Source organism: Corapipo altera, unplaced genomic scaffold (genome assembly GCF_003945725.1).
Source record: "Corapipo altera isolate COAL_440 unplaced genomic scaffold, ASM394572v1 98, whole genome shotgun sequence".
Classification (NCBI taxonomy): domain Eukaryota; kingdom Metazoa; phylum Chordata; class Aves; order Passeriformes; family Pipridae; genus Corapipo; species Corapipo altera.
Genome location: NW_020884914.1, coordinates 1152709 through 1178803, shown reverse-complemented (window position 1 = coordinate 1178803; position 26095 = coordinate 1152709). Strand labels below are relative to the sequence as shown.

General features: G+C 40.4%; 1 protein-coding gene across 1 annotated transcript; it reads left to right on the top strand.

The window, feature by feature from the left end:
• Positions 1-2: 2 nt before the first annotated feature.
• LOC113952617 (nodal modulator 1) lies at positions 3-25496 on the top strand (the record flags this gene model as incomplete). Its single annotated transcript, XM_027654883.1, has 31 exons — positions 3-128; positions 411-500; positions 1774-1819; positions 2254-2354; positions 2479-2585; positions 2771-2843; positions 3343-3495; positions 4661-4798; positions 5328-5417; positions 6042-6147; positions 6567-6717; positions 7205-7382; positions 8053-8194; positions 9024-9155; positions 9924-10060; positions 10338-10425; positions 10891-10954; positions 12100-12195; positions 13243-13452; positions 13753-13835; positions 14812-14971; positions 15096-15222; positions 15857-15970; positions 16628-16755; positions 17351-17492; positions 18315-18398; positions 19854-19964; positions 21300-21401; positions 21623-21742; positions 22704-22796; positions 23675-25496. Coding segments are annotated over 31 exons (3624 nt in total), but the record flags the coding sequence as incomplete, so codon positions are not given.
• Between the last annotated feature and the right edge of the window lie 599 nt (positions 25497-26095).

The following is a 26095-nucleotide window of genomic DNA, read 5'->3' as shown; positions in this document are numbered from 1 at the left end:
GGGGCCGGGCCGCGGCCGCGCTGCTCTGCGCGCTGTGCTGCGCCCTGGCGCGGGGCTCCGAGGACATCGTCGTGGGCTGCGGCGGCTTCGTCAAGTCCGACGTGGAGATCAACTACTCGCTGATCGAGGTGGGCGCCGCCGGCCCCGGCTGCCCCCGGGTCCCCCCTGAGCGCTCCCGCCCGGGCCGCGGGCAGGGTGCCGGTGCTGCGGCCTGGGGCCGGTGGGACTGCGGGTCTCCTTCCCTCGGGCCCGGGCTGTGCCTCACGCAGTGCAGCTGCTCGCCGTGAACCTCGTCCTGCTGCCCCGGGCACGGCGGGTGCTGCGCTGTGAGAGCACATGGTTAGACAGTGCCTGGCTCCAGCCTTCCTAGCGTTGTTTTAAAGCACCCTTGTTGTGTTTGCTTCTTTTAGATTAAGTTATATACAAAACACGGTACTCTGAAATACCAGACAGACTGTGCTCCGAACAACGGGTATTTCATGATTCCCCTCTATGACAAGGTAAGACACTGCACCACCTGCGCTGTCCCCTCTGTGCTGCCCCCGCCTCCCCATCTACCGCCAGGATAAACCTCAGAACAACACCCTTCCCGTGAAACCTTCGAATCAGGACGTGATTTAGTGTGGTTTGGACCAAACTTTCAGCTGTTTCTTTCTGTAAGGCAACTACTTTATTTCTCAGTGCTAATGATGCTGAGAAAAGCCTGGTAGCTGTAGCTGTGGTGTTGCATTTGTGCTGTTTATTGGAATGACTGCAGCACTGGGAGCCGTAGTTACTGCCAACAGCTGTGTGCTGCAGCTGTACAAATACTGCACAGAAAGTACAGGTTGCTACAGAGTACAGCTAAAGCTTTCTGTTTGCTGCCTATAGAAATGGAAAGAGATGTGTATGAGAAGGTGTTTTGATACGACTGAATTGAAAATAACTTGAATGACTAACTGCAGATATTAAAAATATCTTAAGGAAATAATGCTACAGGAAGCTCAGAATGTATCAGAAGTCTGATGTCTATTAGACTGGAAAGATGGTTACATTCGAATTAGTTACAAGCTGCCCTCAGACAGTCAAAGTGGTTTGCTCTTTTAAAGAGCTGGTTAACTCAGGGATCAGAAGTAGAATCATAGAATGGTTTGGTTTGGAAGGGATCTTGAGGGATCATCTAGCTCAACCTCCAAATAATTCCTTCCCTTTCCAATCTAAGAATGTAAGATGCTTTCTGATCTCAGTGGTTTCATTCTTAGGCCTTTGAACCTTTCCATTCTGAACTTCAGAATATATGTGGCAGAACACGTTTGGTGGCCACTATAAAGAGGATCCCTGTGCAGATTAATACCCTTTTGGAGCAGAGCTTTTAATAGGATTGAAGTTTTGTTGTCTCATGTTTGTGCAGAGTGGTTGAGTTGGATCTCCTAGTGGAAATACTAAAGGCTAATTTAGAACCCATCTGTCGGGGCAGGTAGAGGTAGATTTGAAGACTTTCTAGCACTGAGCTGCTTGATTGTGAACCAGGTTTGTTCTTTAAGTGGTATAAACACAGTGATACTTAATTTTTGTTCTTAGCTGGCTGGATGTGAGCCCAATATCCCAGCCTGTCTGGGTAGATTTTGCTGCTTCTTTGAACAGAGTATCTGAAGTAAGAGGGAAGGAGAATGGTACACTTGAGTTTCGTGTTCCTCTCTGCAGCGTGATGCTTGTGTTATGACTTTTTTTTTTTATAATTTAGCTAAATTGAATTTAGATCAATGAAGACAGTTATTGCTTTTTGTTTTTTAGGGGGATTTCATTCTTAAAATTGAGCCTCCCCTAGGGTGGAGTTTCGGTAAGTGCTTATTTGTCTTCTTACAATAGGACAGTGTATCTGCAATGTGGGACTTATCTCTAACTTGCAGTTGGCAGTTAAAATCAAGCACTTTTCAAAACAGATGAGCCATACTGTGTGGTTTTAATAACTGAAATGCACTTACTGTACCGGGGGAAATAGAGCTGTATGGTTGACACTGACAAAGTAACCCTTGAACTGATTTGAAGGAATGTGTGTTTTTGACAGAAATGGCTGCAGCGGGAGGGGGGAAAGAGGATTTTCAGCCTCAGGATTTGGAGATGTTTAAACTTTGCTGGACCAAGACTCCCAGGGCAACACTTGCATGCTTGGACTGATACGTTTCTGTGACAGTTTTGTAAAGCTAAAGCAGAATTTCTTCATGATTGCTTTCTCACTAACTACCATGCTGTTTCATCGTTCTTCTGTTCCAGAACCAACCAGTGTAGACATCCATGTGGATGGCATTAATGACATTTGCACAAAGGGAGGTGATATTAACTTCGTGTTCACAGGGTTTTCTGTGAATGGAAAGGTTAGACTCCGTTATCTTTATTTATTCCATCTTGCGCTAATTCAGCTTTCGTAAAAAGCATTCTGCTTCAGCTCTACAAGGTATTTTTTTCCATTTATACTCTGATTTCTTTTTATTTTGACAGGTTCTCAGCAAGGGTCAGACATTAGGTCCTGCTGGAGTTCAGGTTGCACTGAGAAATGCTGGCAGTGACATAAACATACAAGCAACTATTACACAACCTGGAGGAAAGTGAGTGTGGGTGGTGCATACTTAATTAATCTGTTCATTTACCCAAGATTCTTTCAATTCTGCTACAATAACTGGGATTGTAATAGTTCTGAAATACTTTTTCTAATATGTGTCAAAATTCTTTTTCTATAAACAAACATTTGTGACTGTTTCTGAAGAGGCATAACCCCTTTCTTGCCTTGCAGGTTTGCTTTCTTTAAAGTGCTTCCTGGCGAATATGAAATCTTTGCATCGCATCCCACCTGGATGTTGAAAGAGGTTAGAGCCTACAGAAGTTCTGGTTTGCCTGTTTAGGGAGGGTGGATCTGCTTGTCCTGATCAATTAGTGTGAGGAAGGGTTTTTGTGGGTGGACAAGGTCAATGGAGTTTTCAGACATTTAATTTGGGTAGTCAGGAAACTACCCTGTGCAGACCCAGGTTGGAGGTAGTGAAGCCAACCAGGGTAGGACTGGGAAATGAGTTCTTGCTTTCTGTCTTCTGATCCTGTACGTTTTGCAAGAGCTTGAATGTTTTAGCAGATGCTCTAATCCTTTCCTCTCAGACTACTTACTTCCTGAGGAGCTCTGAGATCCTGACCATTTCCTGAATCAGACCATTTTGCAAAGTGTCTTTGCTTTACTGTCTTTATGTTTTGAGTAGCCTGTGGACACTCTTTGAGTACTGCTGCCCTGGGCTCTGTTTCTATTGTTGAATACACAGGGTCTGGCTGTTATTTAGGTGCTGTGAGATCTAATGTCTGTATGTTTCTGTTTTTCAGGCAAAGACAGTGGTCAGGGTGACGAGTTCCAATGCTTATGCTGCCAGCCCCCTGATTGTCGCAGGCTACAACGTGTCTGGGGCTGTGAGGAGCGATGGAGAACCCATGAAAGGGGTCATGTTTCTGCTTTTCTCTTCTTCGGTCACTAAGGAGGTAATGGTCTATCAGTACCTTTTAATATGGACACAGATAAGAAGCAGCTAAATAGCTTCTAGATTCATATTGCCCTGATACTCATCTCTGTCCTTCACTGAGCTTGGCTTATAGAAAACATAAACTGTACAGCCCCTCAAGCTGTATTTTTGTGTTTGGGGTTTTTTTGCATTTTTTTTTTATTATTTTCCCCAACAAGGCCCTTTTAATACAATATTTGTATACATACCAAGTTTCTTCTGACCTCCATGGAACTACTCAGATGTGTAACACAATAATCATCTTTTAAATGTTGGCAAAATTGAGGCTTGAGGTCTACATGTTTTTTTTGGACACAAGAAATTAGAAGATTCTTTTAATGTCGACTCTTTTGACCTCTTTATTATTGTTTTCACACCACCAGATTCCTCAACAATCAGGCTGTTCAGGGGCATAGAATACTAAGACCTGAACTGAAGCAGGCAACAAGTGCAAAATATAGTATGGCTCACAGCATGTTATCGATATGTATATTCCTTGTGGATCAGCAAGGTTCAGGGTTACAGTTTTAAGATATTATTTTTCCAATATTACACCTTTTTTGCACCTTTTTGCACATTAAATATTGGTTAGTAAACATGTTCCCTCATGAGAATGATACTTTTCCGTGGTAGAAGACCAGCATCCTGCACAAGGCACAAGGTGTTGCCAGACAAATCCTGAAATTCACTGTACAGTAGCTGTAAATTGTCTTCAGCATGAGGTCTTAATTGCTCTTTGTCCTCTTGATGGGAAGACAAAGTTCAATGGCTTCTATTGCCACCTTATGAGTGTCTTATGAAATGAGTGTGAAACATTTGTCATGTAGTGTGATTTGTTCTGTGGAGCTCTGTTTTGTAATGTTACCTTGTCCACAGAACTGAAGTCAGTTAAGTCTTGCAGTGAACTCTGGGACTGTTGAATTTCCCAGTTTTCTGTTCTTGTTACCACGAAGTTCAGGATTGGCTGGTTTTGCCTCTTCTACTTGTACATGAATTTTAAGTCATGTTATCAAACTTTGCTTCTAAATTGGTTTTATACTTGCCATCATTCACAGTTTAGTATTTTTAACCCTCCTACATGCCCCCCAAATTGTCTTCTCTGTTTTGACTTGAGAAAAAGGATTGCATTGCATTTATTACCACAGGATGTTGTGGGCTGCAATATTTCTCCCGTGGATGGATTCCAGTCAAGAGATGAGTCTTTATCCTATTTGTGCAATGTTGTATCTAAAGAAGATGGATCTTTCAGCTTTCTTTCTCTGCCAAGTGGGAAGTACACTGTGGTAAGTAACTAGAAATTAATTGGTTGTCTATTCAGTGGGTTGTTAACTTTCATTTTCTAAACTAAAACGTGCTACTACCACCTCCTCTCCTTTATGCTCTTTATTTTCTTATTTTTCCATTTCCTTTCTTGTGTCTGGGTGGTGTGGGAGCGTGGTTCTCTGTGCACTGTCTAGAGTGATGGTCCTGCATTCTCAGTCTTTAGCTCTAGAAATGGGATCCAAGATTCTCTCATTCCTTTAATCCTTGTAGCAATCATATAGTCTCCTGTCTGTAAGCTCTTGCACATCCAGCCCTCTGAGTAGAGGGTTACTTTTCCATCTCTTCTGATAATCTCATGGTTTCCATCAGTCTTGAAATATTACGGATATTTGTGTCTCCATCCCTCTGAGTTATTTTTTCTAGGACTTTTGCAGCTCACTGGACCCTTCATAGAGGCGTCTGATGGTAATGAGGGCATAGAAAATGGTAAAGGAAAATCATTCTGTCATCACAACTTCTTAGGGGTCAAAGCAATGTGTCTTCTTTCAGATACCATTCTACAGGGGAGAGAGAATCACCTTTGATGTTGCCCCGTCTAGATTGGACTTCCTTGTAGAACATGACAGTTTACAGATTGAGGTAAGGCCTGCAGAGGAAATAATCTTTTTGTGCCACTCATTCCTGTAAAAGAATCACTGATTTTAGCAGAAAGCAGGTGTATTGTAGAAAAACTTCTTTGTAAGAAGTTGAAGATGCTTGTTTATACATACCCCCCTTGCACAGCAGGTACAAGACAATACCCAGTATTATGCTGTGTTTCTATACTTGGGTTCTTTTTACTAGGAAGAAAGAAAATAGGAGAAAGCTGTCTACTATGCTCCCTTTCATGTCCATGTTGCAAACAGGCAGTAATCTTTGAGGTTGCTTAAATTTTCTCATTCAGATTGTCACATCTCTGGAGAAGGGCCTGTGGGTTTTTATGGTTTGCAGAGTGCCTCGTGTAATGGCATTATGATCTGTTATTGGGCCCTTCTGAACTCTACTGAGGCAGATAAATTGAGAATGTGTGTTTTGTACTTAGGGGAACAGGATACGTGGAGATCAATATGTGCTTTCATTCTGATTATTCTGGTACATTCTTTTCCTAGAGCTAGAAATAAATTTCCTTTATGTGTGTATGGGGAGATAACAGTTGGTGTTGATTGCTGTAAGTGTGTTTGCATATCCTGAGTAAAGACTAATGTTAACTGTTTCCCATTTCAGCCTGTTTTCCATGTGATGGGTTTCTCTGTCACAGGCAGGGTGTTGAATGGTCCTGAAGGAGAAGGAGTTGCTGATGCCACTGTGACTCTGAACAATCAGATTAAAGGTATGCAGTGCTTTTGATCTTTGTTGCTACAGTGAAGCTTTTATTAAGCTCAAGTACAGGACTAGTGTATGATATGGAATTAAGCCTTCAGGATAATACACTACTTTTGTTGCAATGTATTTTAAATACTAAAGTGGTTTTCTTGCAGTTGATTTGCATTTTCTGGTTTAGGTGAGAGTTAGGTGTTCATTTGTTGTGCTGTTGAAAATATCTTAATTTCTTTCAGCCATATGCCAAATTGTACTACGAAATACAGAAACGAAGGTTGATCTAGTAAAAAAGCATAATGTCATTTCCTTGTTGTGCAATATAAATTTAAAATAGTCTAAAGCAGTGCATGCCCTCTGGATCTGTTGATACATAAGGATAGACAGTCAACATGTGCTCTGCTTTTTAACTCTTCCTGTTATTTCTTGCAGTGAAAACAAAAGCTGATGGCTCTTTCCGCCTTGAGAACATAACAACAGGCACTTACACAATTCATGCCAAGAAAGAACACCTGTTTTTTGATACTGTTACTGTGAAGATCGCCCCAAATACACCTCAGCTGGCAAACATCATTGCAACAGGGTAAGTACTGGTGGTGTGCTGAAAATGTGTGGACAAGGCCTTGAAATATGGCTGGTCCTTTCCCATGCCATGCCCAGGCTCATGTACTGTTGTCAGGAATGAAACACTGCTCAAGAAATTCAAGGTAGATAGAACAGCATGAGTGCAGGGTAATGCTTTGTCCCCAGTGTTTTGCTCAGTAATAGTTAAGGTGCTTGAAGGGTTTGGGTTGGTGGCGAGGAAGAGTGAAGCAAGTTGCAAAAATGTAACATAACATCCTAGTGACTTCCTAAAATAAAAGATGTGTTAATTGTGAGGGAGTGCACTTGCTCCACTGTGTTTGCTTGTAGCATCTCTGATAGGAACACTGTTTCAGGAGAAATCCATTCTAATTCGAGTGTTATTACCCTAACATAGTGAGGTTCACTTTTTAAGGAAGTTTTAAAACAAGTATTTTTTTAGGATTTTTGTCAAATATTGGTTCTGATGACTGGTATTTATTTGACAGATTCAGTGTGTGTGGCCGAATCTCAGTAACTCGTTTCCCTGACACAGTCAAGCAGATTAGTAAATACAAGGTAACCATGATACCTGAAGACAAAGACAAAACAGCACTAGTTACAACAGAAACTGACCCTCATGGAGCATTTTGTTTTAAGGCAAAATCGGGTACATACAACGTTCAGGTAAGAATGAGCTTTCATTTCTTCATTGTGAGACTATCGTGGTGTTTTAAAAGATTTTAAACATTTAATTTTTAAAATTCGAAAAGCTGAATTTAGATTTTTCTAGTCCTTTTCTCCTGTTTGCACTGTTTGAACAGTGACAGTTATTTGCTTTTTTGATTTCCTTAACAAGCTGAGATTCTCATGCTCCTTGTCCTTTACACTTTTTAAAAGGAGATCAGGCCATTTGGGTTGTAAGTTCTTTTTTCTCTCTCCTCTTAGTTGTGATGTCCCTTAGATCACTTCTTATTGTCTCCTGAGTCAGATCTGTGATGTGTCCCTTTCTCAGGTGCCTGAATGATTCCTGGGATGACAGGTCACAGCAGAACCTGTAGCATGGATTTTGCACTGTGGCAGATAGCTCAGGCTGAAAGATGAGCAAGTGGGTGGTTATAAGGCCTCTAACTGTCCTCACAGACAGAGACATAGCCTCATGTAGAAGCTGCAGGACTGGAGTGGAAGTCACTCAGACTTTTGAAAAGCATGTTTGAGAGGCTGGCTTTGCTTTGCCTGGAGTTTACAGTAAATTTCCATTTTCCAATTTCTGATAAATGGATTGAGGACAGCAGAGTGGGTGTATTTGGACTAGTATCTGAAAGCTTGTGATGTTTTGTTGTCATATACTCTACAGGTGATTATTCCAGAGGCTGAGACCAGAGCAGGATTGGCTTTGAAACCCAAAATGTTCCCTGTTACTGTTACAGACAGACCAGTAATGGATGTGACCTTCTCTCAGTTTTTGGCATCTGTCTCAGGGAAGATCTCTTGTTTAGGTAAGCCCATTTTGAAAGTGAAGTGTCAGTGGGAATGGAGAACTTTAGCACAGCACATGTGAATGGGTACAGGTCAGATCAAGACACTTGCTTGGTTAGCCCCACCAGCAGGTGAGTAATTTTAACTTCCAACTCGTAGATAAAGCAGCTCTTTTTTTTGATCAGTGTTATGGCCTAGTAAGGTGTCTTAATAAAATCTGGAGTAAAGTCATGTACCTGTTTTTAGTACTTGCTAGGGATAAGCAAATATTCCTTTCTCAGGAAGGAATTCTAACCTGTTTTCCTTCTGCAGAAGATGGGTAGATTTTGGAAGGAAATGCTCCTGACTGACACTAGGGGTACTGTACATCAGTCAGAGAAGTACTGGAGGTGAAAAAGATCTTTTAAAAAAAAGCAGTGCATGTAAAAACTCCAGAATAGATGCTCAAGGTGCTCAGAGAAGCTTTCAGTCTTTGTTCTCTTTCATAAACTTTTTGTCTTTATTTTAGTCTGAGGTTCCTCTCTCCTGCTATTTTCTTTGATTACCCTCTGATTTCAACAGATGATGATTGGAGCCTGACTTTTGTCATTTTTACCTTCCTTTTTCCTCTCTAAATCCTTTCTGCACTTCATGTTCTGTCTCTCAGGTGTTTACTGGGCCCTGTAGTCTTTGCAGAGCGAGGAGATTTAATGTTGGCCTCAGGTTTTTACTTGCTATTAGATAAAAGAATATGATTAACAGTCTGAAAAGTTGTGCAGGATGCATAAAACCACTGGTAAACATGTACCTAAGAAATAAGAGTAGAGTTTTAATTGGAAACATCCTCATGTTCTGCTCTTCCCTGCACAGACTTGTGTGGTGACCTGATGGTGACATTACAGTCCGTGAGCCGGCAAGGGGAGAAACGCACCCTGCAGCTCTCAGGGAGCAGGGACTCAGTGTCCTTCACCTTTGAGAATGTGCTCCCAGGCAAATACAAAGGTAGGATCATGGGGAACTGCTTAGAATGGTACCTTAATAGCTAAATTTCTGACTTAATCTGAACACTTCTGTTATTATCAATTTTGCACTATGCCCAGCATTGAACTAGCTGTGAAACTTGAGAGAATTTGGAAAAATGCTATACAACAGTGCATCAGGTTTTCTTAGTCTTGTATGTTTAAAACCCTGTGTCAGCTTAAAGGTGACTGCTCCCCAGGGTTTTTTGGTCTGCATGGCTGGTGTGAGGAAGATGGGCTTTATCATGAGCTGGCTTGTCCCAAGCCTGAGAACAGGGGCACACCCTAGTTCTGCTGCTTCCAGAGCACTGCTCCTAGTAGCAGTATGTCTTTTGGCCAGCTTACTTTGGCCCATGAAAGCTGTTTTCCAGGGAAAGGCATAGAAATATATAAAGATTGCTCTCTATACAGGAAACAGAATATCTTTCCACTGGGTTAAATTGGGTTAGGTTGTGATGTCCTCTAGGTTTCTTTGGCTGTCACAACAGTATTGCACATTGAGGAGCCTTCCAGGGTGACCAGGCTTCATTATTCCTTTTTATAGTATAGCTTTTCTGATAGGAAATGTGCAGCATTCCTGGTGACACTGCAGTGCTGTGAGCCAGGTCTGTTATTGCAATGTCATTGTATATCTGGCTTTAAAGACTATTGTCAGGGAAGTTAGAGTGGTACAAGCTTTTAATACCACAAAACTTGCCCTTACTTACAGAGTTTTACATTACTAAAATGCTTTGTGTGGCATGTATTCTAGTGAGCATTGTACATGAAGACTGGTGCTGGAAGAATAAGTCTTTGGAACTGGAAGTCATGGAGGAAGATGTGTCAGGAGTAGAATTCAGGCAGACTGGATATATGCTGAGGTGTTCTCTTTCTCATGCAATCACACTGGTATGTAGGAAACAAACATCCTTTTATTTTTTTAATGGCCTTGTACAGGTGGTTTGGATTATGCTTGGAATCAAGGCTTTCTCATGCCTCTAGAGGATCATACAGCACAGCAGCATTGACATTCAGAGTGCTTTAAAATTTATCTCTTAGATTTGGTAAAATGGTCTTGTAATATTAGGTGCTATAAAAGAGATGCATTAGTGTATCTTTAGGCGAATACTGTTTTCATTTCTTTGTTTGGTAGTTACTAATAATGAATTGTGTTATGGCTTCACAGGAATTTTATCAGGATGGAAATGGACCAGAGAACGTTGGTGTTTATAACCTGTCCAAAGGAGTGAATAGATTCTGTCTTTCAAAGCCAGGTAACAGCTCTAAAATGTTAGTTTAAAAAATGAAAAAGAACTAGTCAACTAATACTGCTGGGAATTAAAAAAAAAAAAAATTCTGTTGTGGTTTCTGAGGTTTCTGAAAGGCATTGTCTTATTTATATTTGTATATAAAAAGCCTGTTCTAAGTTTTTAGAATTCTCCATTTCTCCTGCTATTTAGTCCTTCACCTAAATCGAGATCCCAGAAGTAAAATATTACTGTTTTTTTCTTGGTGATGGACCTTAATCTATGATGAATGAAGATCATCTCAAAATTATCTCATTTGTATGGGTTCTATTTGCCAGTCACGTTAGAAAGTGTCTGTGTGAAAGGCAATACTCACACAGTCGAATTTTATAGTTGTTTCTGTACCTCTGATCTCATTTGATCTTGAGAATTCAGCCAACATAGTAAGCTTGAATTTTTTCAGCAGATCATTCTTTGCTTTAATGTTTACAGGTGTTTATGAAGTGACCCCACGTTCCTGCCACCAGTTTGAACACGAGTATTACACTTATGACACGTAAGAGTGTAATCTGTTTATGATCTTATGCCTCTCAGCATGCTTTTTCATAAAGCTGCCTTCTGCTGCAGCTGCTTGCTTTCAGCAGTTCAGGATGTGTTGCTAGGACTGTCCAATAGGGGGAAGCTTTAGCAAGTTGTATCAAATGTGTTCTCTTGCCCTTTCTATTTTAAAAAAAAACCCAAAATCAATTTGCCCTTTCTATCTTAAAAAACCCCCAAGATCAACTAATGATAGGCTTTAAAGATGCTTTTCTCTCTTTAAATGAATATTTTTGTCGGCCTTCTGTCTAGTGTTGGGTTTTCTTTGTAACAAAGAAGAGTTATTTCAGTGAAAACAGTTGATCACTTCTGAGAGCTGAAATGCAAAAGATAGGACAGTAAGTTTAATAAGAGGCCTAGACCACCACTGCACATCACTAGTGCCAAATCTCTGGTGATTTAATTCTACTCACCCCATTTTTTGCAAGCTGAAGAAATATTCACTCTAATCACAAGTAAAGAGTGGTGATCTTCCTAATTCAACCAAGTTTTATTAGTTATTTATAGAATGTGGTCTGGTGATGTGCTTAACGGCGCTTTGCTTACAAGGAACAAAGAGGATTTCTGCTCTCAGGCCACTTTTCATTCATGAATGTGGCAGAAAACAAATTCAGCATTAAAGTCTGATTATCTTCTGTTGTGTTAGTGAATTAAAGTACTTAAAAGAGAGATATACTAAACATGAGAGCTGGCACAAGGTGATTGAATGGATAGAAGCAGAAACCCTCTCTTGGCAGCAGAGCACCATTAGACTTGAGGCATCTTGTTGATCTGTGTCTAATATGACAAACTTCTGAGTGTCCTTCTGTGTAAAGGGGTTGCACATATGAAATCAATCAAATCAGCTTTGGCTTGAGAGGAAGCAGGAGGCACAAAGGAAGGAATTAGTTTGGCCAGTGTCATGCAGGGTTTGGGGTTTAGAGCTGGAAAACGCTCCCTTTCCCACATGTGATCATCTCAGCACTGCACTTTGCTGTGTGATTTCTATATTGTCTTTCATAAAGCATTTCAGTCCTGGGGGTGGGAGCACAAGCTCTGCTAAGTAAGATTTGGTTATTTAGGAGGGGGACCTTGAATTCACCTCTTTGTTCCTTTGATTTACAGGTCCTCTCCCAGCATACTGACGCTCACTGCGGTTCGACACCATGTCCTTGGCACGATTGTAACTGATAAACTGATGGATGTGACTATTACCATTAAGTAAGAGCAAAGAAATCTTGGGCCTATAAAAAGTGGAAGAAAAAGACATGGCTCTCATAAAGCTTTACTCCAGTTTTAATACTGCAGTGTCTGCTTCCTAAGGGGATGTTGTCCAAGTCTAGACTGCAAGTGGTTTTTATGTGATGTGCTTTGAGTTCTTTTGAGATAGTTAAATAATTTCCAGCCCTCAATTTGAACATTGTCTCTTCATTCCAATATAGCCCCCCTCTCTACTTGTATGTCATGGTAAAAAGGAATGATTTTCTGAGTTTTTATACACTTTAATGAAGTGACATTTCAGAATTCAGAGGGTATTGTTTTAGCTTAGGTCTGAGCTTTTTAGCTCTGGTATCTATTTTTTTCCTTTTTTGTTTCCTCAGAATGAAAATCTGCTGCTTTAGAGCATTGTTGCTGGTGTGAAGAGGGTTATAAAAGGAAAACCATGCAGAGTGATTACACACTAATGCACCAATTTGTGCTTAGCTGAACAGACAGCTCACTAGGGAGCACTGATTTGCTAACAGCTTTAATTATATGAGGTGCCAAATCTACCTGGAAGTGTCTGATAATGATGAGTGTTTTATTAATGCTCTACTGATGGCTACTTGTTCTAGACTATGGGTTCTCAAACTTTTTTGAGTGTAGAAAACCTCATTTCAGAGAACATTACCTGCAGAGTGTTGCCTTGAGTTCTCTGTGTTTAATGAACCTATCACTGCAACTGCTGGGCAACCTCAGCAGCTGGAAAGGAAACACTGAGACAGCAGAATGGTTATAGTGTGCTGGTGCAGGATTTGTGAGGGCTGTAAGTAGGCCAGGTAGGTTACCTGTAGCCCCTATGAATGACTGTTTCTTGTAGTAAGATTGATATAAAGGTTAAAGGTTTTACTTATGCTTGGAATAAACAGCACAATAAAAAAAGAATGGGTTTAAAAAATATCCTGGGACTCTTCTGCTGTGGTATAAAGGCAGTAATTGACTGATACAACAAGCTGTTATCCCTCCATATGGAAGGAGATGATTTTGTTTTCTCCTCCATATTTTCAGGTCATCCATTGACAGTGAACCTGCCTTAGTTTTAGGGCCCCTGAAATCCATACAGGAATTACGGCGGGAGCAGCAGCTGGCAGAGATTGAGAGCCGCCGACAGGAGAGAGAAAAGAAGGGGCAAGAGGAGGAAGGAACAAAGCCCCCAGTGCAAGAAATGGTGGAGGAGCTCCAAGGACCCTTCTTATATGAGTTTTCGTACTGGGCAAGGTAATACCAAGCCCCGATGGACAAGCTGTATTTTTTGTGCTATTGTCTGGTGTTTTTACTAAACAGAACAGTGATATAATTCCATATAGGAAAGAGCTACTCTATAGGTAGCTGTGCTTCTTGCTGACTGTCAGCTAAATGGAAATTAGTACTGCATAGCAAGGAGTTTGCTTAGCCTGTTGTTGATACTTTTTTCTTGGAGTATTTAGATGGATTCTTGGGTCAATGTGCCATACTCTGTTACACATGAGGGCTACTAATTTGGTTTTCTTCTAATTATATCTTATTTGTGTTTTACAGGTCTGGAGAGAAAATTACTGTGACACCATCATCAAAAGAGCTGCTTTTTTACCCACCTTATGTGGAAGCATTTGTTAGTGGAGGTAAATATAAATAATTTGTAGTTTGAAAGGAGTAGATTTTTAAGGCAGAAATGTATCCTTATAGATAAACATATGAATAATTCTTCAAAGGTAATGTTAGAAAAGTTTCAGTTGCAGCTATTTATTTGGGCCAGTTTCATTCTGGAATTTGATATTTGATAGAGGATACAAGTATGGTTTTTATCAGCAGGATATGCTTCCAAGTGCTGAAAAACCACCTGGCACAAGAGGAAGGGTTAGGTTTTTGGATATTACACCAGATTTGAAGAATTGTTCATATTACTGTAATCTAGAAAAATAGTTGTGTAAAACAGTGTTTATATTTTGAGTTTGTTACCGAATTCAGGTTTCTGTTGCATTTTTTTAGCCAGTAAAAGTATTTACCAAAAAAGTAAACTTCAGAATTTTCAGGGTTATCATCAGTTGATTGATGCTACTTGTTAAGTCAGTGTCCACCTTGCCCTCAGATTCCTATGTGGACACACTTTGCTTGAGATCACTAGGAAATGTTCTATGCCTCTTTCTATGTGACTCTTTGTTTGCACATTCTAAATACATTGTAGGGGGGGGAAATGAAATTTTAATTAATGTCATTAAACATGACACATGCTGACCTAAATTTTAAGTCAAAGAATGTGGTCAAAGTTCAGTGTAACCTTGGCTAGAAGGAAATATTGCCATCATCTGCATGTGGCTGCAGTATATGTAACTTAATGAATCCTCCAACCACTTAGGAAATCCAGAAGGTTTATTTTGGAGGTGTGCTTATAGCTTTGAAACTATTTTGTTACTGATTTTGGCAATGTTTAGATGTTTTAAGATCTGTTGAGAGGCCGTAAAATTGTGTGGGTTGCTCTCTTATCCTAAGGTAAAAGGACATCCACTGATCACTTTGGAAGTAGTTAAACTCCTGCTGTAAGCCAGTGTGTGTTTTTGACTTTCTTGTTTGTCTTAAATCCCCTTTGCAATGACCCAGAGAGTTGTCCTGGAAAGCTGATAGAGATTCATGGAAAAGCAGGCTTATTTCTGGAAGGTCGAATTCATCCTGAGTTGGAAGGTGTTGAGATTGTCATTAGTGAAAAGGGGGCAACTTCCCCACTCATCACAGTTTTCACCGATGAAAAAGGTGCCTACAGGTAAATAACAGAATTCTTTTGATCTTTTGGATTCTTTAGTTAAAACACAGTGATAACTTGACAACATGTATGTGATATGCAAGTGTTTTTTTTAAAACAAGTTCTGCTTTCCCTTTATATGAAGTGTTGGGCCACTCCACAGTGACTTGGAATATACAGTTACTGCTCAGAAGGAAGGTTTTGTTTTGACTGCAGTAGAAGGAACAGTTGGAGACTTCAAAGCTTTTGCTCTTGCTGGGGTGACCTTTGAGGTAATGTGCTAAACACTTTGGGTTCTGAATGAATAGTGTGTGCAGTTAGGGCTGGACAGGCAAGAAAGTTAACCCATGTCTTCCAGCAAAAGACAAAGGGGTGTGGGATTTGGGGATAACTTATTTTTATTTGGATAATAATTTTTGTCATGGGGAAACAAGTCTCAGTGGATGAGCTCAGTTGTAGACTACGACTTGACATGTGGAAAATAATTTTCAAGGCTTACAGAATGAAAGTTAGAGCCTGCAGTCCAAAAGACTGGCTTTATTTGCTTTTGTAGAGTTGGACCACCTTCTTTTAATGACTTTTATCCCTCAAGGTGATATTTTCATGTGCAGTCTGGTCCAACTACTGCCTGGTTCCAGTCTTTGGGATACTTTGTTCTGGCCCCCTGGCCTGAAGTGACAGAGAATGACTGCTGTGGTGGCACACGGAGTGCCCAGGTGTTGAGAGCAGAAGGTTCTGCAGTCCTGTGGTCTGGCCAGAGGGGATGCACTGCAGATGTTAGTTCTGCCTACAGCTGAGTGCTCAGAGCCAGCCCATCTGTGCATGCTGCAAGGAGCTTCTGAATTGAACCCTTCCTCATAAAGCAACCCTCACTTACACTTACCATTACTGATTTTGCAAAACCAGATCAAATCAGAGGATGACCAGGCTCTTGCTGGAGTTCTCTTGTCTCTCAGTGGAGGGGTATTTCGGTCCAACCTCCTTACCCAGGATAATGGCATGCTGACTTTTTCCAATCTGGTAAGTTGGAATTGATTCTTCTGGATGTGGCTGCACATGTGATGCTGTGCTACTTTTCCCTCCCAAATACAGATGCTGTCAACTCTCCTGAGTGGCAGGTCTCCTTTGAGCTCACAGTGGAGATGTAGTTCCCTGAGAGTGGACAGCACTTGAACTCTTAGCAAGTGAAAGATGTGAAATCTTACATGGCAAGAGATTTCTCCCCGACAGGTAGCAGATGATGTTGATTGATCTCAGTTACTAATTTGCAGTCTGTAAACATGAAGCAAACCAATTTGTTGATGATCATTTGAGAGTCTTTAGAGCAAGGAAATCTAATTAGATTATTGATCTGTATATGTGTGTAGACATGCCTGAACAGTTTCCTTGCAGACATCCTTCTTTAGTGGTCACTTTCCTGTCCTTGAGGCCTTGTGATAAGGTTTTAGGGCTGTAGTTTCCTTTCTCTCTTCAGACTTTGTCACCTGGTGGAGTTCCATTGGTTTATTGTCCAATGTGCTCCCTGCTTTTCAGTGCTCACATTTTCCGACCAGTTTAACCTGTGATTGGAACAGAGAACTTCAGCTCCTCAGGGAGCTCTTGCAAAGCCTATTTGTTTGCAGTTGGTGAAATTTTGCATCACTGTGAGTAAACAGCTTGTTTTGTGCCTCTTTGCAGAGCCCAGGGCAGTATTATTTTAAACCCATGATGAAAGAATTTCGCTTTGAACCATCATCACAAATGATTGAAGTGCAGGAAGGACAAAATCTTAAAATTCGGATAACTGGGTACAGAACAGCTTACAGGTCAGTAGAGCTGGAATGCCATGCAAAATGCTACGGGCTGTATCAGGAGGGATTATGCCAAATGTGTGGGTTTTTTGTAGCACACCTCTGTTCTGCAGGTTTGGAGGAGACTTTCAAAGGCACAATTTTACTTTATTATGCTGTGGATAAGTACTTTTATTAGCCTTTTTTCATGGATGTGGCTATATAGCTAAGCCCAGCTGGCAGGGCTACAGAGAGAAATATTGCTATGAAAGCACTGTGTCAGTGGCTTGTGCTGCATCCAGTGGGAGGGGAGAGGACTATTCTAGGTATGGTAGACCAATTCGAATATCTGACTTCCAGATCCTCCCTTTCCTTGCCCTCATGGGTAAGAAAGAGTTGCTGTTCATGGAGGTTAGGGAACTTGGATTCCTAAAGTTGTGCTCTAAACTGCAGTGAATGCTAATGATTTAAACTGTTTTACATACACATTATGAATTCCCCTTTTCCTCTCTGTGCTATGCTAAATACATTAAGCACTTTTCCCATCAGTTATAACTATAAAATGTCTTTAAAATGTGCATTAAAACATCATCTGCACATCTGTAGCAACTGGTTCTGTTTATACCTGTAGCTGTTATGGCACAGTTTCTTCTTTAAATGGAGAGCCTGAGCAGGGAGTCTCAGTGGAAGCTGTGGGGCAGAAGGATTGTAGCATCTATGGAGAAGACACGATAACAGATGAAGAGGGCAAATTCAGGCTACGTGGCCTTCGGGTAAGGATTAGAACACTCTCTGTCCTTTACTTGATAAAATGTGTTCTGTTAATTAGTTACTGATTTCTGTTTTCCCATCACATTTACTAGCTCAGATTCCATTGAGTCTTTGTGTGTGAGGAAACAGTGTCACGTAGAGAACATTCAGTCTAGTAAAAGGGGGAAAAACTCATATGAGTCTGTGGAACATAATGGCAGCAAACTGTGGTGGCCTCCCACAGACACTGAGCAGCTCATAGGACATGATCCGAGCCCCTGGTCAGTACTCAGTGTGTCTGACAGGTGTTCAGGTGATAGAGCAGGGAATTTTATTAGGCAGAAGAATTTGGGGAAGCATTTAGTTTCCCTTGTGAAAATGCTGCCAGCCTATTTTTAGCAGGGTGTTGGGTGTGTGTATGGTGTTGATTGCACAGCATGTATGTGAAGGAAGCTGTTCTGCAGGAAATATGGAAGCTGAATTTACAGGACCATTATGTATGGAATAAGCAATTTGCTGAAGCAGGAAGCAAATGTTTAATCCTGTTGTGTGTTTTCTTTCTAACTAGAAAACTTCACAGAAGCTGATTTCTTTTAATACTGCGATGTAACAAACCAGTGCAAGTCCTGTGATAGCCCTTTCTTATTTGCTGACAGTAAACACCCCTAATAGTGCTATTGAGTTAAATTTTCTATTTGGGATTAAGAAAACTTTTAACTGCATAGAGTTAAATCTTCTGGGGTTGCGTATCTTAAATGGAATGTTAGAAAATTCTGTTACTGCTGTCTAAAATTAAAGTATGTATTATTCAGTGTTGGGATTTATCATCTGAATGTTGCTTTTAGCCTGGTTGTGTGTATCATGTCCAACTCAAAGCTGAAGGCAACGATCACATTGAAAGAGCTTTACCACAGCATCGGGCCATTGAGGTAATTTTTTTTTTTGTAGTATCACTTAAATATGAAATGCATCTGTCTAGGCATTATGCCTGTTCTGTCATCAGCAATGTAGTGAATGCATTCTGTTTAGACAAGTGCCTTTCATCAAGTTAGCTCCCTAAATATGGGCCCCATATTGTGTTTCAGCACCATAGCTCAAAATAAAAAGTGAGATAAAGCCCAAACAGTAAACAGGTGAAAAGGATTCTTTCACAATCATAAAAACTATACATCCAGAAACAAGAGAATATATATATAGAATACCTTTCAACATTTCTTAATGACGTGGAACAAAGCAGTAGTTGACTTGAAGATGTCATAAATTGCCATATTATCCTATCTTTGTATTTAGTTACAGATTGATACATTTTTACATTTTATTTGATCCAAATCCTGCAGTCTTGGTGTGGGTGAAACTGTCATTCAGACTAGCAAGTCTTTATAAAATTAATAATACCTTTGAATTGAAAACTGATGGAATCTTGTTAAATATTCCTCCATCCTTACAGATCCAGATTAGCTGCCTTGCATTTCTCTCTTGACATCCAACAAAGGTTAATTAGCCTTGTTAGTTGTCCAGAGCTTTTCAGTGGGAGATGGTCATTATTTGAGCTCAGACACCTGCCTGGTCAGAGAGCCCTCCTTTGCAGCAAAACAGAAGGGCAAAAATCTTTCAAGTCCTTAGTGTCTTCTTGCTGGTTGGGAAGGGGAAGAGAATGGATACCCACATTCCAGAAGATGAAGGTTCAAGTGACAGCTATTCGCAGTAGCCTTTGCTAATCCTACCCTGGCGAGCCTGCCATTGTCTCCTGGAGAGGGAAGTTTTTGAGACAACTGCAGGAAAAATGTACAGCCTCAGTGGCACCAGACTGTGGCCCTTGACCTAACCATAACCTGTCTGTTACTATAGTTATTGTTTGAGTAAATGTCTTTCCTTACTCTGATCTGATCAGAGTTAAGGTTTAGAAACACAAATGTTTTGTGTTTTAAACACTTCTGAAGAATATAAAGTTATGTATTTTTTAAAGTAGGTTATATTATGATATGAGCATATTCCTCATTAATCAAGTGAATAAACATCCTAGCACAGTAATATGCATCTCTCAGCACAGATGCAAAATACTGAGACCAGTGTTCTGAGATCAGGCAGCTCTGTGTGTACCTCAGCCTCTTCCAGAATAGTGTGTGCCTTTGATACTTCCGTTTTTAGTTTAGCTTGATGCCATGAGCCTTGTGCTGATAATGTCTGCAATTGGAAGCTGTGCACTCTGGAGGACAAATACTTGAAATTGGAAAGCCTTCAAATTTCCATGTGGTTCCTATAGAACAAAATTCACTTTTTATTTAAAATGATAAGCAATATTTGTGTTGTGTTGACAGGTGTGTTACTGTCCTCTGTTAACTGTTCCTCTGTTGGTGAAAACGTGACTGTTTTTTACATTGCAGGTTGGGAACAGTGACATTGATGATGTAAATATCATAGCGTTCCGGCAAATTAATCAGTTTGATTTAAGTGGAAATGTAATTACATCTTCTGAATATCTCTCCACATTATGTGTAAGTTCAAGCCTTTCATCTTTGCCAAGTGTATTTGTTACTGCTTTCACTTTGGGTGTTTTGCAGGATCACTGGAAATTGTTCAGCGGCCAGAGAACACATTTAATTCAAATTAGAACTAATACTTTAATGAAGGTGAATTTGAATTCCAGATAGAATTAAGATTGCAGTGTTCCTGACAGCTTTGCTTTAATATTTCCATTTTTCATGGAAATATGTTTAAGAAATACTTGGTTGGCCGTAAATTTTGGGATCTGCTTCCCTGATGAGGGATGGTCTGTATGTACAGGTATCAAAACACCAAGGGTGAAATGAGTCCTTTTTATCAGAGAACTGTACTAATTCCTGAAACACCTGGAATTTTTGACCTGGATGTCTGATAGCAAGAAGATGCCAAATGAATGCAGTAATACCATAGGACATGTGAATTTAAAAGTACAGTTATAAAAGACAATATAAGGCCAGTAATAAAGCTGAAATTTCCAAAATTCAGAAGACTCTACTGGGATCCAAAAAAATTGCTAAACACCTGTAATCCTTTTGGCTTAGGGTGTAAATGCTGGAAGTGTCTGCAGGAGGTGTTAGTGGGGTAGGAGTTATAGTATCATTTCTCGTATTTAAAAGCTCCTTGAAATGTTATCTACAAATATAAATGCAGTGCCTGGATTTCTTTCAGACTAGTCTGTTATGCATCTCACCTGCCAAGATCTCATTGCTAAGCTGTTGGGTTTTTTGGGAGACATCCAAAGGATCCAATGCTTAGAGCAGGTGTGAAGGGAAAATGTATCACCTTACTGAAGAGCCCCTGAGCACGTTTCCCATATTTTTGGGGAAATTTAGACCCTTGCAGTTCAGTCTTAAGGCAGTAGGAACCGATATCAGAATTTGATTATATGTAAGTTATCCAAGCCTGTGCCTGTTCAATATTAGGTAGGATCTTGTGTTGCACATAAATGCACGAGTGCTGTTGGTGGGTCCATATCATCACCCTGCCTTTCAAAGCAGAAATTTTTATGTGCTGAGATCTGAGACAGACACAAGTGAGCGGTTTTGTGATCCACAGCACAGACTACTTTACATATCACACTAGATATGTGAAAATGTCAGGCATCAGTTGTTCCTAAATATTTCAAGTTCTATAAAAAGACTGTTTCTGTGACTTTTTACATCCCAGATTAGAACACTTCCAGGTGTCCTACTTGACAACTTTCTGTTTATATAAACACGTGATGAATTTTGAAGTGCTTTTATCCTGAAAGATGTGGGATGTCTAAGTTATCTATTGTGGTGCAGGCTCAGAAGTACCTGGTTTGTACTTTCTTCTTTCACTTACAGGTGAAGCTCTATAAAAGTGAAAACCTTGACAACCCAATTCATACAGTCAACTTAGGCCTATCCTTGTTTTTCCATTTCCCACCACTGCTCCGAGATGGAGAGGTAAGAACACTCCTAAAAAATTAGCTTAGCTCATTTCGGGTTTTTTCCCTAAGGACCATGAAGTGTTATTTCTGGTGTGCCTGCAGGGCTGTATTCTTGCTGGGCTAACTCATGTCTTGGAAGATTTGAATCCTGTTTAACTGACTTTTGCCTTTAAGTGTGGTTTTCTTCTCAGACTGCTCCCGATGCTGCAACCTGAGTGTATTTTTTTTTATCCACAGAATTACGTGGTGCTCCTGGATTCTACATTGTCTAAATCACAGTATGACTACACCCTGCCTCAAGTTTCTTTCACTGCCATTGGATATCACAAACACATTACACTGGTTTTCAGTCCCACTGTAAGTACAAAATACTTCAGTATTCACCTTGGGAGCAATATCTGGTGGTACAGCTTGCATATATTTTGTGCTCTTGGCCAAACTTTCTATAAGTGTAAATATAAAGGGGTTTATGAGGGGCATTAAAAAGTGACAATGAATTTGGATTTGGCCACATTTAAGGCCTCAGGCAGGGATGTTACCTGGTAACCTGACATGTTGTGGGGTGCAGGTAAGGAGGTCAGGAAGGATTGTAGCTGTGACACTCACTGAAAGGTGGCAGTAACTGGAGAGTGAAGGAGAAAGATAAGGATTGTTGTCTGAATCCCTTTAAAGACTTTTGTGTACATGAAAGAAGTGTCACAAGGCCAAAAAGAGAGCTTTAGTTATTGGAGCTGAGGTAGAGGGTAAAACAGAGGGATTTCAAACCAGCATCAGAGGAAATTTGTCCCTCAAGAGAGAGAAGGTGTGTTCTGAACAGGACAGTCAATTTAGTGAGGTGTTCATTCTGTAACACTTGAATGATCTGTTTCTCTTCTTCTTCGCTGCATGTTCAGATGCCAGTGGAACATGAGGGAAACATGAAACAGGAGTTAGAAATGAAGGATGCAGATGTGCCTGAAAGATTTTGTGCTAGTATGGTTGCTGTAGTGGTATCCTTGGGATCATAGAGGTTTGGGCAGCAGGTGACAGGTAAATCAAAGCACACCAGGCTGACTGTGAAGTGGAGACTGACCATCAGTGAATTAGCTTTACAAAACAGCAAACCCCAGGCAGAAGGTAATACATGAGTGAATCTCATCCAGAGGACTTGCTTTGAAGGGGAAGGTAAAGTAAATCTTAGAGCAGCACTTGGAAGCAAGTCAGATGGGATGGGCTGGACATGCCACGTGATCCTATTGCTGATGTTGCTTAGAGCTGAGGGATTTCACAGTGGACTGTTTAAAAACAAAATAAAATCTGTGGTCTGCTGTGTTTTCAGAGAAAGCTGCCTGAACAAGACATTGCCCAAGGATCTTATATTGCATTACCACTGACACTGCTCCTGTTGTTGGCTGGTTACAACCATGATAAGGTAGGGCATGGGTTTTTTTGCTCTTATCCAAATACTATTGTCCTATGAGTGAATATGTTGTACTCTGTTAAGTGGGGGTTTGTTGGGTTTTTATCCAAAAAGAGAAGCAGTGACAGTCACCTTTTGTGACTTATTTTAAGAAAAGTCACAACATAGCTATGTTTTGGACAGTTACTTTCCTTTAAAAAAACTTAGTGTGAAGCTGAGTTCTGGTACTGTGGCTGAATTTTGGCTTCTCATTTGGTGGATCTGAGAAAAAATACAACATTATTCAAATTCAGATAACCAGACTCCATGATAATAGGAATAAAAATAATAATTATTTTATTGGCTTCAGGAATGATCAGACTGGAAAAAGTCTTGCAAGTCCTCGAGTCTGGTCTCTTTAGCTTTACACCCTCCCTAGTCCAAAGCTCTGAAGAGGAATACAGATACCTGCTCTATACCCCCCTCTTTGTTAACAAGCTGTGCTCTTCTAGTCTATTCTGATGTGTCTGTGCAGTTTGATTTCCTCTCAAACATGGGTAAGACAGCACTCAACATTAGATTTGCCAGGTTTTTCTACAGTGCCACTGGAACTGTCTCCTCTGAAAATAGCAGTAATTTCTAGACTCAGGACTCAACTACTGTTCTTGGCTAGGTGACTGCAGGAAAAAAGGTGACTGACAATCACTTCAGGTTTGAATTATCAGGAATTTCCAGAAGTTTGGTTTTAATTCCTCCAAGATTTGCTGCCTTATTCTGATATCTTAGTAGATGTGCCATTTATGCAATAGATTCTGTTTGTGAGGCGCTGCACAAATGTTCTAGAGAACATTATTGTTCAGACCTTACCTACCACTGTAACCACAACTCGCTGCCCTTTTTTTTCCCCCCAGCTCATTCCCTTATTGCTCCAGCTGACAACTCGACTGCAGGGAGTCCGTGCTCTTGGCCAGGCAGGTTCTGACACTGGTGGCTCAGAGGATGCCAAGAGACAGTCGAAAAAACAGAAGACAAGACGGACGTGAGGTGAAAGGAATGATTGTATGAGGTGGTGCTCTGTCAAACTGGAGCCTGAGGGAGCAAAGCCACTGAAATACATTTTTTTTGTTGAATTTGCAGACTTGACATTTTTGTTTTTGCTACACGAGCACCGTTTGTCACACTAGCTCCATTTTGGTTGTAAATTTTCTGTGGAGTCTATAGATTTCCTTGTTGTAAAGTGATGAAATGAATGCCTCTGCTGTAACTGTGAGTGCATCTCCCGTACTTGAAGACAATTAATGCTTTATTTTTTCAGTGGAACAGGTCATGCTGTCCTCATTAATGATTTGTAAAAGCAATGGTAATAGACTACTTGATTTCACTCTCAGTCTCTACATTTTGGGATTATTTTTCCTTACCTTTTGAAATACCCATTATACAGAAGCAGCACATAGGGATTCTACTAAATCAGTGGTGCTTGAAACAAAGTTTCAGGGGACATAGCTGGGCTGGTGAATTATGTCATTGTCACTTCCAGTTCAGCAGCCTGACTGAAGAGTGTCATCTGCACAGCTGTGATTTCAGTTCTTGTCCAGTGATTGTTATCTCTGATTAAGTTTTTGCCCAATGAAGACAAATTCTCAATGTCAGGTAAGGTTAGTTGTTAATGATCAGGTAAGTTCTGATGATCCTGTTGCAAAAGCAGTGTTTAAATTTCAGTTTCAGTGTGATCTCTTTTTAGACCTCTGGTATTCCTGAGGTGGCTCCAGCTGGCTGCACTGTTCCTTCCAAAGCTGTACTGTGGTGTTGGTGATACCCATTTGCCCACGATGGTCACATCTCCTGCCCAGGCCATGCACAGCCTTTTTGCCAATTCATGACTGATTTATTTCTATCTTTTTTTACCTTTTTTTGCCTTTTGGTTTTTTTTTTTTTACTATAAGAAATGTGAGCTTTTTGAAATCTCCAATGTGTACAGTCCCAACAGTGTAGTCTGTAATAAATAACTGTTTCTTACAGGCTATTTTTTGATTCTTGCTTGAAGTAGGTAGTTGGACATACACAGTTTAAATATTAATGGGGCTTTTTATTGACAAATACTATAAAGGTTAACAGAGCATTTGAAAGATGTACATAAATGCCTACAAATATTGCAAGGACATTGGTACTGCCAGTAAGTGGCAATGTTTCTCTTTTACAGTACTTGAAATAAAGTCCCTTTACGTTTAAATATTTAAGCTTACAAACCCTACCATTCTTAGAAATTTGGATGCTAAAGGTTTTATGCTCGTTTTGTTGGCACTTTGCAATAGTTTGGGCCTAAATAATTAAAATTTCATTTGGTCATTCTTCCAGTCTCTCAGAGGGAAATTTTGTCAAGATCATAATAAGAATGAAGAGTGTTGAAAAGTGTGTCTGTATAGAGTTTGAGATGCAGCTCTAATAAATTATGCTCTCTATTTAAAGACCTGGAATTTTATATTGCTGTGATGAAATATATGGGGAAAAAAACAAGGTGTTGTAAGACTTATAATAAATTGTACATTTTCAATACATCTTTAGCTGGTGAATGTTAAAAAAGCTACTGCTGCTCTGGGGGAATGTATGAGGAAGAAATGCACATGTCCATGTGCCTTGAAAGAGTACCAGGTATTCTGATCTCTGAACTGTGAGACTTGCTGATGATTGACCTTAAGCATTGAAAATGCTGTTAATAAAAAGAAAACAAAAAAAAAGAAAAGAGAAAACTGCTAATTCTTGCTAATTTAATGCTTGCTTCTAAAGCTGGGATTTGCCCAGCATCTCTTCTCAAAATTGTCATTTCTTTGCCTTCTGCAGCACACTCGTGACCTACTTGCTTCCAGTCCCATATTTTGAGGTTTATTCTGCTTTTGAAGTGTTTATTCCTAACAAAAACTATAGATTGAAGTTTCCCACTTGGCAGAGGAGTCGTGGTGCTCTTTGAGAACTTGGGGAAAACTAAAGCGTGAGATGATTTTCTAAAGCAGAACTAAATGCCAAGAAATCAATATCCCCAAATATGTGTAGAAACCAATAATCAGATAACACAGGCACAAGCACAACAATCAGTGTGGTCTGTGAAATCCCCAGAGCCACGTGCAGGAAGTGAGCCCAGACTGAGGTCTGTGAGCCAGGAGCTGTCTGACCAGGCAGTGGGGAGTGTTTGTATGGATGTGGGAGTCTGCAGGGGCAAATCCTGCCTGCAGCTGCTCATCTCAGGTACCCAGGTGGTACCTGTACCTCTGCAGCCCCCACAGCCCTGGGTGTGACAGCTCTGCTGTGCTGGTGTAACCAAGCATGGGGCTCCAGAG